The sequence below is a fragment of the Blennius ocellaris genome (assembly GCF_963422515.1).
Source record: "Blennius ocellaris genome assembly, chromosome: 14".
In the NCBI taxonomy this organism is placed as follows: Eukaryota; Metazoa; Chordata; class Actinopteri; order Blenniiformes; family Blenniidae; genus Blennius; species Blennius ocellaris.
Genome location: NC_137663.1, coordinates 22,159,538 through 22,175,977, shown reverse-complemented (window position 1 = coordinate 22,175,977; position 16,440 = coordinate 22,159,538). Strand labels below are relative to the sequence as shown.

General features: G+C 39.9%; 1 protein-coding gene across 1 annotated transcript in view; it reads right to left on the bottom strand.

Moving 5' to 3' along the window:
* The window catches only part of gabra3 (gamma-aminobutyric acid type A receptor subunit alpha3), a gene marked incomplete at its 3' end in the record, with an annotated part of 73,507 nt that overhangs the window by 37,809 nt on the left and 19,258 nt on the right, over positions 1 to 16,440 (bottom strand). The window contains exons 2-3 of the mRNA XM_080508916.1: positions 8,323 to 8,444; positions 3,436 to 3,503 (exon numbers count right to left, since the gene is read on the bottom strand). Coding sequence (XP_080365042.1) covers positions 3,436 to 3,503; positions 8,323 to 8,444 — 190 coding nt within the window. The remainder of the gene's footprint in view (positions 1 to 3,435; positions 3,504 to 8,322; positions 8,445 to 16,440) is intronic.

Genomic DNA, 16,440 nt, shown 5'->3' with positions numbered 1-16,440 from the left:
TATTCTTGCAATCCTGTACAAGAAATCTGCAACACATTCAGCCTGTTTGGGAAGTCAGCTGTAAGTAGATACTGAAGAAACGTTTTGCTCTGAAGCTCCAAAAATGTTAACTGAATATTGAAATCATTTAGCAAATAGAATAAAATGTAAACCTCTTTAGTTGATGATTACAATCTCAAACATGTAATAATGGCCAATAACATAATAATGTAATAATTTTGGCCTTTTTTAATTTAATAAAGCCCATATTGTAAAATAGTGTAATAACCAATAGTGTAATAACATAATTGATCCATTGTCATAACATCTTGCCAATAACGTCATAATACATAAAAAAAAAAGCTGTATTTCTTGTAAATAAATGGTTTTTTTTTGGCAGTTTACTTTAATCTACTTCATTCATTACATTTATAATAGCTAAAATGATGTTATTAGCTTTCACAGACCTTTGCTTGCTTGCAAATCTCTAGAAATATATTCAGCCAAATCCCACATCTTATATGACAGACTGAAAAAAAGATTGGGTATTCAATCAAACTGTACTGCATGTGTTTACAGACTGTCTGCCTTTTCTGTGGTGTGAAGTCTTCCAATGGCCGAGCTTGATGAGCTCGACTGTGGAGAATCTTGAAAGGAAACATTTGAAGCCTTTGTGCAGCGTCCATGAGAGTTTGTAGCAGGAAAGCCCGACGCTGCCCGCGGCCAAAACGATCCCTGCCTGGGTAATGATCTGATACTGACGAGGAAATGCAGAAATGTGAAAAATGCAATATATGCTGATGTTATTTCCTCGCATCTGGGAGGAGTCAAACACCCCGGCTGCTACGTTTACAGTCATTGATTAAAGGCAGAAGATGCATGTGTGTGCCGACAGCAGGTGCTTTGCTTTTGACAGGAGACAAAATGCACCCTCGCTGACCTCGCTAACTGTGGCTCTGACCGGAACGTTACAACAAGTGGGCTTCTGTGTCCCATGCTGTTTTCCGTTGATTCATGTTGCTGCCAAGCAGAGCATGTGAAGAGAATAAAGGATTGGATCTAAAATTGAGCTCCGAGAGACCCCAAAGGTGATATGTGCTGGAAAAGATAAAGCACTGTCTATTGTTGTAAAGTATGGGAGCCAACGCTCCCTCACAAAGCAAGCTCAACATACTTTGCTTCACATATTCCATCTTCACAATGGCAGGGATGATCTCTTGAAGGTGGACGTCCACCAAAGAATTTTCATTTTCATGAAATGTTGAACGGGAGGCATTTGTAAGACACTAGGAACTGCATCCAGCGCGGACAGAAACCACAGTAATATAGAGAATACTCTTAAGATAGATTACTTTTTTAGTCTGTTGGATTGAGAGTTTCAGTTCAGGAAACTGATAAATACACGGTTAGGTACGAGCACGGCTGTGTTGCAAAATACATGACAAGAATTTCCATGCCACCAAAGCAATTCCATTGTTTAGTGTCCTCTAATGCGAAACATTTAGCATGAATTACTTTTTGCAGCGTTGCTCCACACAGAATAGAGCATATAGAAGAAACAGAATGTCAAAATGAGTGACTAATATCTACGTGGAAAGAAAAGAATGGGAAGAAAAACACAAACACTATTTACAAGACGAGTTATAGAACCTAATGAAGGAAGAATCTCTTGTTCACTGGCATTTCTGCATGGGTGGTAAGGATTTTACTATCTGTTCTATACAAATGTGTTTTTAGAATATGGCTTTGATGTGTACATTTATAAAAATCTATGAAATGATTCACCCAGCTACCAAAATCAGTTTGAATTCAAGCATGTTGCATCTTGTATCACATAAAGACATTTAAAATGTCATTAATTGGGATTAATTACCAAGCCCCTAACTAGTTAGATAATTACTTTTCAATCCAGTACCACCACCAGTTTAAATATGCAGAGTTGGGCTTCAGTGAAGCTTCACTTCAGAAACATATGAATCACAGCCAGCAGAAAGCATAAACACAGATTGAATTCTGCAACTTGGGACTGTGTAAATATTCTCAGCCGACCACACATCACCCAGAGCTGTGCCTGCAGTGAATGATGAATCTTCTCCAAGCCCATGAATTTAAATGTCATCAATATGCAAGATACATTTTCTTAATAATTTAAAACTACGGCTAACTTTTGTGGGATGCCTGCAACGTTCCTGTAGCTTCAAAAATGCCTCATACTGTTGGTTTACTTGGCTGGTCGGTTTACTCTCCACTGGAACTGACCTCACACAAGCATATGAGATCCTCAAGAGATCTCTCATTGAATCACGTGGAGTTGGAGTCTGACAGCTGTAACCTTGAGCCGCTCCTGAGAAGCTAAGAGCAGCACCATCGCTCAGGGTGAAGCAGCTCTCCACTGAGATCCGAGCGCTCCAAAGTTTTTCCAAACGCAACTAATCTTTGCCACGTCATACAAGCTGTCGAGCCGACTCTGTGCTGAGCGAGGAGGAAACCACCCAGAGCTCACAGCGGTCAATTAGAGCTGCATGATCAAATATGTCAAATGCCGCATAAGGTCCCAAGATGAAGCACAAAGCGTCTCCGGCAGCTGCTGTTTAAAGGAGGTCATCCAGTGCTTGTGAAGGGAAATTAACCAAAAATAGTACAGATGGAAAGAGAGCGTGTTAAGTGAGAGTGACTCAATCCAAATGAGTAGGTATGATATAATGTCAGGACATAAATTTAGTATTTTCCCCAATTCATTCTCATTTTTTGAACGTTTCGGCAACTAAAATATGAGGCATGGCTAACCTGCATGGCCATCGGCGGCGGGGCACATTAGTCATATTTTCCTTTTTAAAATTCCATCTTGTCTTGAACTCAAACTGCCCGACCTCGATTTTGGTACTCGATGACAGACAACATCATAACATTACATCTTTTTTGACAATGTCTTGCCCAGACACCGCACATTACAGACAGTCGGGGTTATTCTAGTGCAGCTGTGGTACATTAAAGTAGCACAGAAGAAATCGTAATAAAAAATAAATTACAATGCCCGCCAGTGTCAAAATCATGTATAAGGGACTGTGCAGGAGCAACATCAGGTGGACAGGTGGAGCGCCTCGTGCATAAAGTGGTTTTCTTTGAGCACAACAGGAATATTGTTTTTAGCTTTGCAGTGTCGGTCTGGTGCCTCCAACAGTGTGAAAACATGAAAAGAAAGGTTTACTTTTGGTTAGTTGCTCGGTGGGTTATTCAACTATCCTAGTTTGTTTTCATAATGTTCCAGGCCTAATTATCCACCTCTGACATGTAAAATTATGCCGAAGGCTTGAGGGTGAATGTTGTTGCATCATCACACAAGAAAAAGTTTAACATAAATTACGTGCATTTTTGCAGAGATACTCCCCGACTTAAATGGTCTAACACCAACATTGCGAAGCGAAAGGCTACTTGGATCTGATGGGTGTTACTCACCATATCTGTGTCCGACACTGGCCCGAAACTTGTCACGTAGATGTTTGTCCTCACTTCTGTCACACTCTCTGAGGAAAAGAGTACAACAATGAGAAGGAGCCAAAGCAGTGCAAGTGAGGAGACAAAGGCCTTTGTTAAGCTGCTTGTTTGTGTGCATGACGAGGAAGTCTGCCTGTTGGCTTTCAACTAAGCTGCTTCACAAATAAAAACCTCCACAGTAATCAAGGGTGAGCAAAACACTTCAAAACTGGGGAGGAACCAAGGACGACGTGTACACTGCCTGTGAAGAAACCGTGGCCTTCCCGGCAGCTTAATAGGTGGATTCAAGCCGTCTTTGTGCATCATTTTGTCAAATCCGTGTCCTTGTTGTTGTGCCAGAGACTGCAGGTTTAGGAACGTAAAGCCGGACTAACGGTATTTGACATTTCCTAAAATGTGGCGGGCAGCGTTGGGCAGCACTAGTTACTGCGCTCCCAAGGATTTGTCCCAGGAGGCTTTTTTTTTCAGCCTCGATTCAGAAGCAAAATGTTGCCGCGAGCGACTTCACAGATGCTTCTTGATAGTTTCTTCGGTCAGTAAAAGTACCATTTGTTTGGCTCAAGTTACTTTTGTCCACCACAGCATAAAATCTGCTCTGGGCCAAACCCAAGTTTGTATCTTTGGAGAGAAGACATCCCCTTTGACCCAAAATAATTTGAGTTAGCCTGCCCCAAAAACATTTAACAATCCCCGAGGGATGCCTGGCTCAGGAATAAAATACAACAGCTCAGCATTAACACATGGGGCTGTGCATGTATATTTTATCCAAATAATGGGCCCACGCCAGAGCCTTAACACAATTTTTTTGCCCGTCTTCTAATCACATTAGACACGATGGCGTCTATTGTTGTGTGGGTCTGGCATGATTCTCAGGAGGCTGCGCATATTGCCGGGCCCCGATGTATTTTTTATTCTAATTACATGTATCATTGCACATTACGTTACAATGCAAACTCTGTAATTGCTTTTGCTCTGTCATCATGATTTATAGATGTTTCCAGAAGCTGGAGCAACGATCAGATTGATCATTACACGCGGAGCTCGTCAACACATTAAATGATGGCATTAATGACGTGACATGGAAGGACTGTTTCCAAACACTTCACAAACGATTAGAACAAAGCATTAAGTGGGGCATGATATGAAAGTCGTGACAGATCAGATTTTGCCCTCTTCAGTGGGAGCTGAATCAGCTTCCTCTGGGGCGAATGTGTAAAGCAGTCTCTTGGGCCAGCGGCGAGACAAATAGCTGCTCCCAGCGGAGCAACAACTAGAGAGTGATGAGGCTTTTCTCCAAAAGTGAATAGATCCTCGACTCTAACTGTGTCCCAGATCTAACGGACCACCCACAGGTGAGGTCTCTAATCCTTCGGCAAAAGGCCCCCCTGAGGGAGGGGATCCACTTCCACATTAATCATTCCTGCGACGCAAATAGTGCTCACAAATACGCGATTATCACAACACAGAGTCAGCAGTTTGCATGGCAGACCTAGGCAGGGGAACAGAATGAGCTGCCCCCGTTTCTGTTTACAACAATGCACCAGAGCATGGGGCAGAGCTAATAGATGCTGTTGGAAATAAAATGAAATGGCATTTTTCACTTTCTATCCAGTCTGCGTGTCTGAGATGGTCCCAGATGACCGTTTCTCAAAAGGAGCAGTGAGGCGAGCGATCTTCCAACAGGAAGAAGATTGGTAGCCTTGTTCCAGCAAAGGTGGACGCTCTTGACTCTGATGCAGCAGGCGGGCTACACTAAGGGGGGATATATTGGTCATTTTTGGTCTTTTTACTCATCTGTTTTCATGAACAGACAAACCTACCTGTATGCTTAAAACCTAATCAATTTATTCTCATGCGTAATCATTATCTATGACTATAATAGTGGATATGAAATTGCATATGTGCTTCTCCAAGGGGGCATCAGAGAGCTTCAGTCGAGTCATGGAAAATTAATTCAATTGATAAAATAAGCTTCAAGGCAAAACCAGCTATGACCGTTCCAGTCTACATAAAAAGATTTGCCAGATATTTCAAACGAAAAGCATGATTGAAGTTTTGCTTTTTTTGGTTTTGCCTATGGACCCTAACAGTTAACAATAATATCTAATGATGAAAAGAATATAAGTAGGTCCACCATTAAACCTCAATATATCATGCATGCACATCCTATGCTCATCATCTCACACTTGCTGAAGTATAGATTTAAACTTCTATGAAGCTAAACTGGAAGATGTACTGTAAAGTTCAGGATGTTCTTTGTGCTGCCACTTAAAACAGCTTTAACTCGTAATACTGCTTGGCTTTTTTTTTTGTTGCTGTGTGGTTTAATCGGAGTCTCCTGCATGCTGGTTTTGGCCCATGGGCCTTATGTTTGACCTGCTTTAGAGTGACATCAATCTGACAAATCCATGCTAATCTATTTTAAAAATCATTAACAAATCACAAAATATCAAGAATGTAAAAAAAAAAAAAAGTCATATGACCACCTGCGTCAAAAATCTGGAAAAGTCAAGCTTGTTCGTAAGACGACGCTAAACCTGCCTCGGAGCTCATTTCTCATAAATAAATATCAACACAGTGTTACCAAATACTCAGCCCCTGAAACAAAAACCCTGGAGTGGCTTATGAATAAAGTGTGTTATTTCAGCCAATTAGAGCAATTTCTGCAGTTCCTGTTGTTTTGGTTCTGATATATTTTGCTTTAGCAGAAAGGAAATAGGTGCAGGACCTGGAGCTCGGAGTCACCACATGCAGAACTTGGTAGCTGGAAGACCTAACTGGTGCAGGCCTCATCCTGCCCTTGCAGGGGGGGGGGGATTACGACACTAACGACCTGCGTGTTGCTTCTCCTCCTGGTTTCTGCCACGCAGACCCAGTTATCAGCCTGGTGGGTGTTCAGCCCGGCGAGGACGCTCGTGGCTTCAGCGACATGCAGCAGAGCAGAAATGGCCACTTCCAGCTGGCTGGCTGAGAAATGGCAAAGCCTGTTTGAGCATGTGGGCTTGCTGTTATGCAGCATTTTTGTCCTGGGGGGTGGGCGCGAATATTTGGAAGAAATGGCAACAATTAGAGGGATTTCCACTGACATATGTGCTTATTTGCCATTTGGGCATGATTGAACAAAGACTTTCACCCAAGGGGAGCCACATTTCCACAACAGTGCTGCGACAAAGTGACCTGACGTCATTATGATCTCGGTGTCAGTCCATCATCTGTACAAGCTATCATGCCTCACCGTGCACAGTTATGGATTTAGCTTATTACATTTTGTGGATGAGCCTTATTAAAAAATAAAAAATATATATAATTAAATATTTCACCATCTGGGGACTAATATTTCCGACAAGAAGTAACAGTCATTCAAGTTTGATTCATTTTCATTGACATTGTGAGATATATATATATATATATATATATATATATATATATATATATATATATATATATGTTATTTTAATTTTTAAAAATGTATACGTTTTTATGGGCATGTGGATTTATAGAAATGGCAAAAATCTGACCACCTTTTAAAAATATTACACTTATCGCTTGGTACTAGTGCTTTTTTCATTCGTTTTGAAGTCCATGTACTCCCATCTTTGAAATCATGATTTATTCTGAAAAAATCCAAAGCACAGGATATATTCAGAAAAGATCCACATCATTGATGCCTCATCTTTTGGAAACATCTTCCTCCAGCTTCATTACACATTGAGCCAGTATATATTAACTCCTTTTCTCGTTTGGTTTATGATCATTTTGAAATATGAAGCTTCCCGTACTCTAAGGCCTAATGAACATAAAGTTCCATTAGTCCACTTCCCTATGAGTTGCAACTTTCAGCTTTCAGTCTATATTTATTTAAGCTTTGCTGCAGTTGGTTGAGTAGGTTGATCACAAGTCCAGCATCTGCCCCCGCATGAGCATTTGTGGAAGTGCTTTTATGCAAGACCCCCGAACACCAGGTTGCTTCTGGTGACTGGCGAGGACATTGCAAAGCAACGTTGTCCTGATTGATGTGTGAATGTACATCAGGTTGAAAAAAACCAACTTTTACCGGTACCCTTTTTACACGGGATGGTGGCAAATTAAGAGCAGACAGTGAAGAGTTTACATTGTGACATTATCTTTCAATATGTAGCCAAAAAAAATCTAATATTATAAACTGCTTTCACTCCCCTTGTTTTCAAGGTCAAATTTTGGATATATATGAGGTATGAATTGTTGTTGTGTAGTGTGTCGTCATGCTTAGGTGCATGACATCTACAACTGTATTATGCACAAACAAAAAGAAGGGTTGGAAAAACTATCTATAAAAACAAAAGAGGCAAACTCCTAATTATTCTTGATATCCAAAGATGGGTTTTCCTGAAGTCATGCTGAATGCTGCCTGAGACCCGAGAAGGAATGTACCAAAGGTTTGAAAGTACCGATATAAGCTGCAGGTCAGCAATGCAGCTGATAAGCAAACTGAATCAATGTGCCCACCGAAAGTAACCAAAAGTAAATACAAGCCGGATCTACCAAATCAGGAACCATCTCAAGATCTCAACCAAATAGCAATTTAGAGTAGATCCGTGTCTTACAGTTACATCGTATTTGAAGAGGTCTCCTCCTTCACTGCAGCCTTATAAAAGCAGGTGCATGCAATCCAAAGATAAACAAGGTGTTCTGATGCAATCTTTATATAAGCCAAAGGGACATAAACATGGGTGATACTGTTATCTATGATACTCTGATACACCTCATCCACATCCTTTAGCTTCATCTGTATGTATCTCCGACCTGAAGCTGAAATATTTCACTGTGTAGGTGTTTGTGGTTATATCTACAACGTGTACCGCCACTTACCTCCCAGCCCGGGACGTAGCCTGTTGTCGTATCCATCCAGCAGCCTGTCGAGGATTCGGGTGAAAATGGTGATATTGTCTTTACTATCATCGGGCAACGGCTCTCTGTGTCCAACTACTGCCCTGCAGGGAGAAACAGGAGGAGCGAGGTGGAGTCAGAAAATAGAAAATACATAGGATGCAAGAGAAACATTGGTATGTTGTTGTGTAAGTGAACCGCTGAGACTGAAATGCTTCCGTGCTGTTTGTTTCTATAAGCAACTGCAAAGCCAATATTTACAAGTTTGTGTTTTTATTCAGCTTTCTTTTTTTTTTTATTTACAAGTTTCCAATAATTGAATTGGATTCTTTTTTTCTATTTCTTTTTTGTAATCAAGATTGTACCTCTGATTATATTTATAAAGTCTCGTCTCTGAATCTGATCTTTTGATTCATTACATTTTCAGAGTGCATGTTTGGTATTTCTCTCTCTGAAAAACTGGAATGTCAGCGACCAGCCTCGGGCTTCAATCAATATTTGAATAATATCTTTTGGTGGGGTTTGTTTTGTTTCACTCTTTGCACAAGCTGGGATCTCTGTATTTACAAGAATAAGTTGTGGTAATGATTTATGTCGTAACAAGGAAATCATGTGCAGTATTTTGTTAGAAGATTGCTCAGAAGAATCTATGACGAAAATCAGTTGAAGCTAAAAATACTACTATTTTAAATTAAAACACATTTTTAGAATATAATAATTATATATGTATATACATAACTTTAATGAAGATGAATTAATTGAAATGATAAAACTATTCCACTGCAGCTTATTTTAACAATAGCAGGCAATATATAAAGACTTATCAGATATTTTAAAAATAGAAGCACATAGGAATAGTTACGTTTCTTACTGATTCTGGATCACAATAATATCTTAAAACACACACAGATTAGTCTGACATTTAACCAAAAATGACGAGTGTGAGTTTGTCAAGTCTTGTGTGAGACGGGTCAATTTTTGTAATTAAAATCATACCTGTGCTTAATTTATAGAGGCTATAATCTTCTCCGTTCCTTCTGGTCTAGTTTCATCTACAGTGCATGTTTGATATTTCTCTCACTCAGAAAACCGCATGTCAGCAATCGGCCTCAGGCCTCGATCAATATTTGAATAATATCGTTTGGCTGTGTTTGTTTTGTATCGCCATTTGCACAAGCAAGGATCTCCATATTTACAGAAATAAGTTGAAGTATTGGTAACGTTTTATGCCAAGAAAAGGAATTCCTGTGCAGCGTTTTGTTGGGAATAATTCCCCGCATGCTATCAACCACTGCTTATTAATTTACATGGCCCACAATCCCCTACAGAACAATATTGTGGTGAGATGAAAAGGCCACTATACTGTAGGTGGAACACTGATGAGTTAATGAGTACCGTCTTTAATTAAACTAAAATCCCCTGAGGAGCTGACCTATAATATGTGAGTAATCCCTGTCAGCCATAGCGCCGCATCCCGCTGCACTATCGGAGGCACAGGCTTCGCGCTGCACAACTCCGGATGCAGCTTTAAGGAATTTAGGGCTTCGAGAGAAACCCGAGTTTTTCCTCTCTGGATGTTGATCAAAAGGGAGTCTGACGCTCTCAACAGCAAATCTGTCTCTGCTATTAGAGGGGCTTTCTCCGACTTAATGTGTCCAGTAATAACAGCTCGAGATAAGAGTCCACCTGGGCTGCAGCCGAATCCATTAAAACACTTTGCTGGGTGAAGGTCACAACGTCAAATACATAAAATTGTAATTATTATCAGCATGGGGTGTTTGGGTGCTCAGAATGATGTTCCTGCATGCTCTAAGTAGGAAAAAGCGCCATCATTTTGAAGCATGTGGGCAAATGACTTCAGTCTGGCTAAGTGGCTATTATGAGGGCATACTGTATGTGGGCAATAAATAAATATCAATTAAGCATCAGGGCTCCCTCATGTTTCCAGCGACGACTGCCTCTGTGCTGTAATAGCCTCTGTTGTGTACAACAAACAGGATATAAAGATTTGTGAAGCTTAAAGAAAACAAAGATAAAGATGGTTTTTTTTGTAGGGAAGATGAAAAGCATAAACTCGGCCAGTAATACTTTATGAAGTACTCAGTGAAGCATTACCGCTATCGAGACTATTATTTTTATTACACAAAAAAACAAACAAACTATTGTTTATCGAGATGGCGACTTGTGACACCAATGAATACAGAGGGAGTATTTGTGAGGAAAGGAAAATTATTTTTCCACGGGTTTTAGTGAAATCAAAAACCCATTTTGATGTTCTTTAAGGTCAGCACAGTTTCCATTTATTCAGCCGCCGTACCAGACCAGCAGACAGAATATGGACTTTTGGTTAGTGAGGATTATGAGACAGAGATTTAATGGAAAGATTACTATTGCAACAACACATCATCAGTAGGGTAAAACTAGCCTGTCTCACGATGGTCTAAACCCAGCTCACGTTCCCTATTAGTGTGTGAACAATCCAGTGCGTGGTGAATTCTGCTTCACAATGATAGGAAGAGATCACATCGAAGTATCAAAAACACTAACCCTGTGGTAACTATTCTGACACCTCCTGCTTAATAATCCAGAAAGTCAGAAGGATCATGAGTTTATTTGATTTGTTTTTAATGTCTGTAAAGCACTTTGTGCTACAAAATGTATGAAAAGTGCCACAAAAACAAAGTTGGATAGATTGATTACATATGATGCTTGCAATACATTTGCTTTGCTTTATATTTTTAAGATGGTAGTTCCAGTGTGCTGTATGTATTCGCCTTTCTCTGCACTGAGCGATTACAATGTATGATTTATAATTATCTGCCAAAAAAAGAAAAAAAAAAAACCCACAAAAATTGAATGTTAGTTGAATAAGACTGTGATAGAAGAAATATAATCAAGAGTTGGGACTTGAATGGGATAAACAAAAATAAATACAGTAATTATAGAGAAAAATAAGTGTTAAACACACATTTACTCTTTCCTAGGCTACACAATGTTTCCAAGTGAAAATGCAAAACTTTTGTAGCATTTTGGGTGTTCGTTTACATGACAACGGTGCTGGGAACCACTAAAAATGCAACTTTTTGAAAGTGCTTCCACTTAGCCTTAGTATATACACAGTGGAAAATACAACTTTCTGAATGTTGTTGCTACTACTGCACATAAGTAATTGTTCACAGTATCACCTGCATGCTGAACATTCAGTAAAAAATTAAGATGTGATTAAAATATGATTAACTGATTTTTATTGGCCATCAAGTCCCTCGATATTTAGATCGAGTCTTTGCACTAATATATTGTGTTTACTGAATACAACTTAAGGTTGAGCTCTTCACTACACTCCTGGACAAAGTTATTTGCTCACTTCTGCTATATAGCCACTTTATCCAAGCAGTAATTTAGATTTTTTTTGCTCAACATCTCCTTTTCTTACTTGGAAAGCAAGGATTCTGGATTCTACCACATCTATCATCCATCTTCTCCATTGATTTATCCAACTGTGTGGGAGGTTTCAGCAAATCCCGGGTGACGATAGGCCAAACACAGTCACACACTTTCACACATTCATGCCCAATTCAGGACAATGACACTACAGGAGTTGTAGAAAACCCATGCATGCAACATGTAAAGCTTGGACTCAAACATGTGAGCCAACAGTTCTAACCACTGCTCCATCGCAAACCCACTCAACAGAGCGTGATCCCTGCAGCAGCGTACCACCCACCGATTGCAACCCTCAGTTAAATTTACATCACACACACACACACACACACACACACACACACACACACACACACACACACACACACACACACACACACACACACACACACACACACACACACACACACACACACACACACACACACACACACACACACACACACACACAATACACGCATTAGAGATTCACAGGAAATGAGGCGTGCATGTTATCCCACATTACACTGTGTGTGTTTGTGTCATTGACTGAGCTGAGACTCAATTAGTAATTTCTTTATCGCCGTCCACAGCAGACGGTGACTCGTCCAGTCTTTATCTTATTTTCCACCAGTGTCACCCGGGATTGGCTTCAGCTCCATACAAGCTTCGTCTAAAGGCAGCAGGTATAGAAGTGACATCAGTGCTCCACATAATAAAAACTATGCAATAATGCAGGTTTTTATTATGTAGAAGTAACAGGAAATGCTAAATTGTTATTGTAAAAAAACATGCACACGTTTGTAAGGAATGTCGTCTTCACTGTGCTTTGAAAAACATGTCTGATTGGTGTTTGATCCCAGTATAGTTATGTAGTTTTCCCCCCAAAAAAACAACCTGTTAACATGCAGGAGGCATATAACAGATTTGATGGACATTTTCAGCACCTAATCTTAAATTACATCAAGACTTCTGAAGCAGGGGTTGTCAAACACAGTTTAGTTCAGGGGCCACATACAGTCCAATTTCATGTTGGTAGGTTGGACTGGTAAAATAGTGCCATAATAACGTTTGAATTTAAACTTTAAAGCCCTCATTTATTGTAGCGCAGAGTAAACGTGATGAAAATGTCAATAACTTTCACAAGATCAAACAATTACTGTCGAGAATTACTCCAATCTCCACATAAAGCCAATCTGAATGAAACCTTGTGGTATTGTTGTTTGGCGGCACACGATAGTTGCTCTGTTGCTTTCCAAAATCAGCCAGAACTCAAACCACAAGAGTTCCAACTTTAAGGAGAGAGTCCAGTGATTAGCCACATGGTGGCAGATATCAGACTGAGTGACTCCAAAGGGCACTCCAGTGGGGCTGAGTCTTTTAACACCGAGCTCACGACTTGCACCTCACCGATTAGGGCACAGTTTGATATATTCTGGTTGTCAAATAGGTTCCAACCTGTATAATTAAGCCCTGGCTTCAGAAAACGTTGAATTGCGACAGTGCAAGAATGTACTCATGAATATTTGAAAGAAGTATTCTGGATATTCCTGGATTTCCATTCAAACACAATGTCAAAAAAAAATTGACAGGCCCATGTGTTTGAAGAGGATCAGATGCACCGAAACAAAACTTCAGATACAAAAAGCTTTTTAGAAATGAGTTTAGCCACAATAGGTAATATTCAGTTAACTTGAATCATATATCAAACACACACAAAAAAAGCCTCTGTGGCCTCTGCGACTGTGCCAGTGGAAACTCAAAAATTAATGAGAAATCTTTAGTCACCAAGAAACCAATCTAGCAATGTCTGCTTCCCTCTAAAATACACAGTTCAGTAAAAACAAAGTACTTGAGTGGTGTGTCGCGTCTGTGTGCTTTACTGAAACACACACACACCCTAACCTCTTGCAGCAGGAGCCAGCTGTTAAAACTCGCAGATGAGAACAAAGAAGTGGGACATTCGCTCTGATTTTGACACCATTTTGGTTTAAACACACACGTTTTTTTGTTTTTTTAATTATTATCCTGCCAGCTGTTAGTTTTAAATCCTTTGTCCTCTCCATCGCCTCCATTAGTCACGCCGCCTCAACACGGACACATACAGTACATCAGAACAAACACACCCAAATGTCTTTTTGCTACTGGAGTGTTGGATGTTTTCAAGATTGTCGCCTAAAGGAGAACTTGCGCAAAGTAAATACTGAATATGTGAAGACACACAGCTCCGATTTCCCACAGCACACCACTGTCACTGTCTCGTATGATCGTAACTCTGACATAGCTACCTTTTTATTAAATATTCATCATTAGTCATGGGATCGGGTGTAAATAATGTTCATTATTAATCACTGCCAGGCTGTCGAGTCGTATTTTTCTATCAGGCAGCTCAGAAGTGGAAGTTTGACGGTTTAAAGTGAATTGTGGGTATTTGATCACAGGGATTAGTGATATTTACCAATGCTGTATGAGACCATGCTGGAATACTGTGAAGCAGTAAAGGCTGTAGATTCATTCTCACAGGAAAACCACAAGGTTTCTATTTTTTTGCTTCGGGACCAGATTTTTATCCACCATTTTCCCTCCTGATCGCAGGGAGGTGAAAATTACATCTCAGTCTTGTTGTGCCTGTTTGTGTGGGACAGCTTGCACTTTTTATGGCTCCTATAGACTTTTTTTTTTTACAACGGGCATTTATGCAAATGTGTACCTACTGCTGTTCCTCCGTCCTGGCATGGTACACATGGGATTCACAATGTTTTTTTTTGTTGGTTTTTTTATTGCGACAATGCCTTAACTCAAACCCTGGTGGTAAAATGTGCTGCAGTCCTAACACAATGTGGATCAAGCTTCCAAAATACTTGGAGGACAGATTGTGATCTTATTGGCCAAACAACTTAAAGATTGGATAGCACTTTGATGTAAGATACCACTGATTTCCTTCCCAAGCTGATACCAATTGAAATCATACCATACCCATACTTTGTACAAAAGCTTAATGAGGTAGGAGTATGAAAACAGACCTAGACAATGTTCTTTTAGATTTTGTCGATCCAAACATGTGTGTTCATGATCAGCTACTAACATCTCAGCCCCTCATGTTTCCTAAGCAGGAAATAGGACCTAAATATCAAACTACTTTTTAATTTATGAAAAAAAAACAAAAAAAACAAGTTTGTTTAAGAATAAAAATTAGAATTTAAATATTGACATTTTAAGACGAGAATCAATCAGCAAACCGTCAGGAGTGGCATCAGCAGTGTCAATGTTTTGGTGACAGCCTTCACTGTTTGTGTAAAGGTGATGGATTATGCTTCAAAGACACGGACAGAGTCGCTATCAGGTTTTGCCATGTGCGGGACATCAAAACAATCAGCGTCACATCTCTTATTCCCTTCCCACTTGCTCCTTGGTGAATTATTTATGAGGGCAGATTTTGCAAGTTCTATGAAGACCAGAATGCTTCTCAGCAGGAGAACTGATCCAGTCACATCATGAAAAACATCTAAAATGGTGCCCAGCATTAAGTTCTTTTAAAAAGTTTGAGCCCTAAAAACAACCAAACAAACTGTTGACTTTGTTTTTGTGGGTCACCAACATTGTTCATGAGTAAAATGTCCGGAAAAGTTATGACCTTTTATTTTCCTCTGAAGTAAAGTTTTTAGAATAAAACGTTTGGTCATTTCCCTTTTAGCAAAACAAAAAGATTTCCAACCACAATTTAGCATAATTCGCTAAATACAACAGATGATACCAGTAACTGGGTGAAACATTATATGTAGGCCAATTTTTGCGTTTTCGTTTCAGAATTTTGGCTCTGCCAGTAAAGACATGGAGGACACCATAGATCAAGACAATGAAGCTCTTACTCCAACTTTGGATGTTTTAGTTGCTCAATTCCAAGTGATACAAGTTTGTCACAACATTGGACATCAGCAACCTGAGGAGCTGCGTGACATTTTCAGAATGAACTGCATCTTCTAATCCTGCTTTGAATTCTAAATAGGTCTTGCAAAGTTTCAAGCTGTTAGAAATAACAGTTCTTTACAGTGTGGATCTGTTTGGTTTACAAAAGGAACACAAAGAAGCTTGGATCAATTCACAGCTGAATAGATCCTTTTTGGTACAACAGGCAGGCCACATAAAGAAAAAAAACAAGGTTGCACCAGTGTTTACCTGAAGTTGATGCCACTGGCAGTATCTCTTTCTCTTTCTTCTCGATATCAATGAAGCACCGATGTTGTTGGCCACACCTCATTTTGAGTCCCATAGGAGCACAGACGGGCACAAATGTATTCTCTATCTATGTAAACAGCATGAGCACGACGAGGGGGAAAACACAGCTGCGTGGCTCTGAAACTGGCAGAAACACTTATGCTGCTCCTGACGTAACATAAACCCGTGTCTTTAAATGACCCCATCATCCCAGTTTGTTTGTGAATCAATTATAGTTTTCCAATTGTCTTCCGCACAAGTCAACACTAGTGTATTGTGGGCCTTGCTGGGTTTGCATGTTCTCCCTGAGCATAAACTGTCCAGGTTTTAACCTGCCGTACTTGGAATTGGCTCCAGAGTTCACATGTTCATATGGGTGTTTTATTTGACTTCCTCACATAGTCCAAAGACGTCCAGATGTTTTTTTTTTCCTTTCTTTGCACTGCCGTTTGCTCTTTCTCAGTC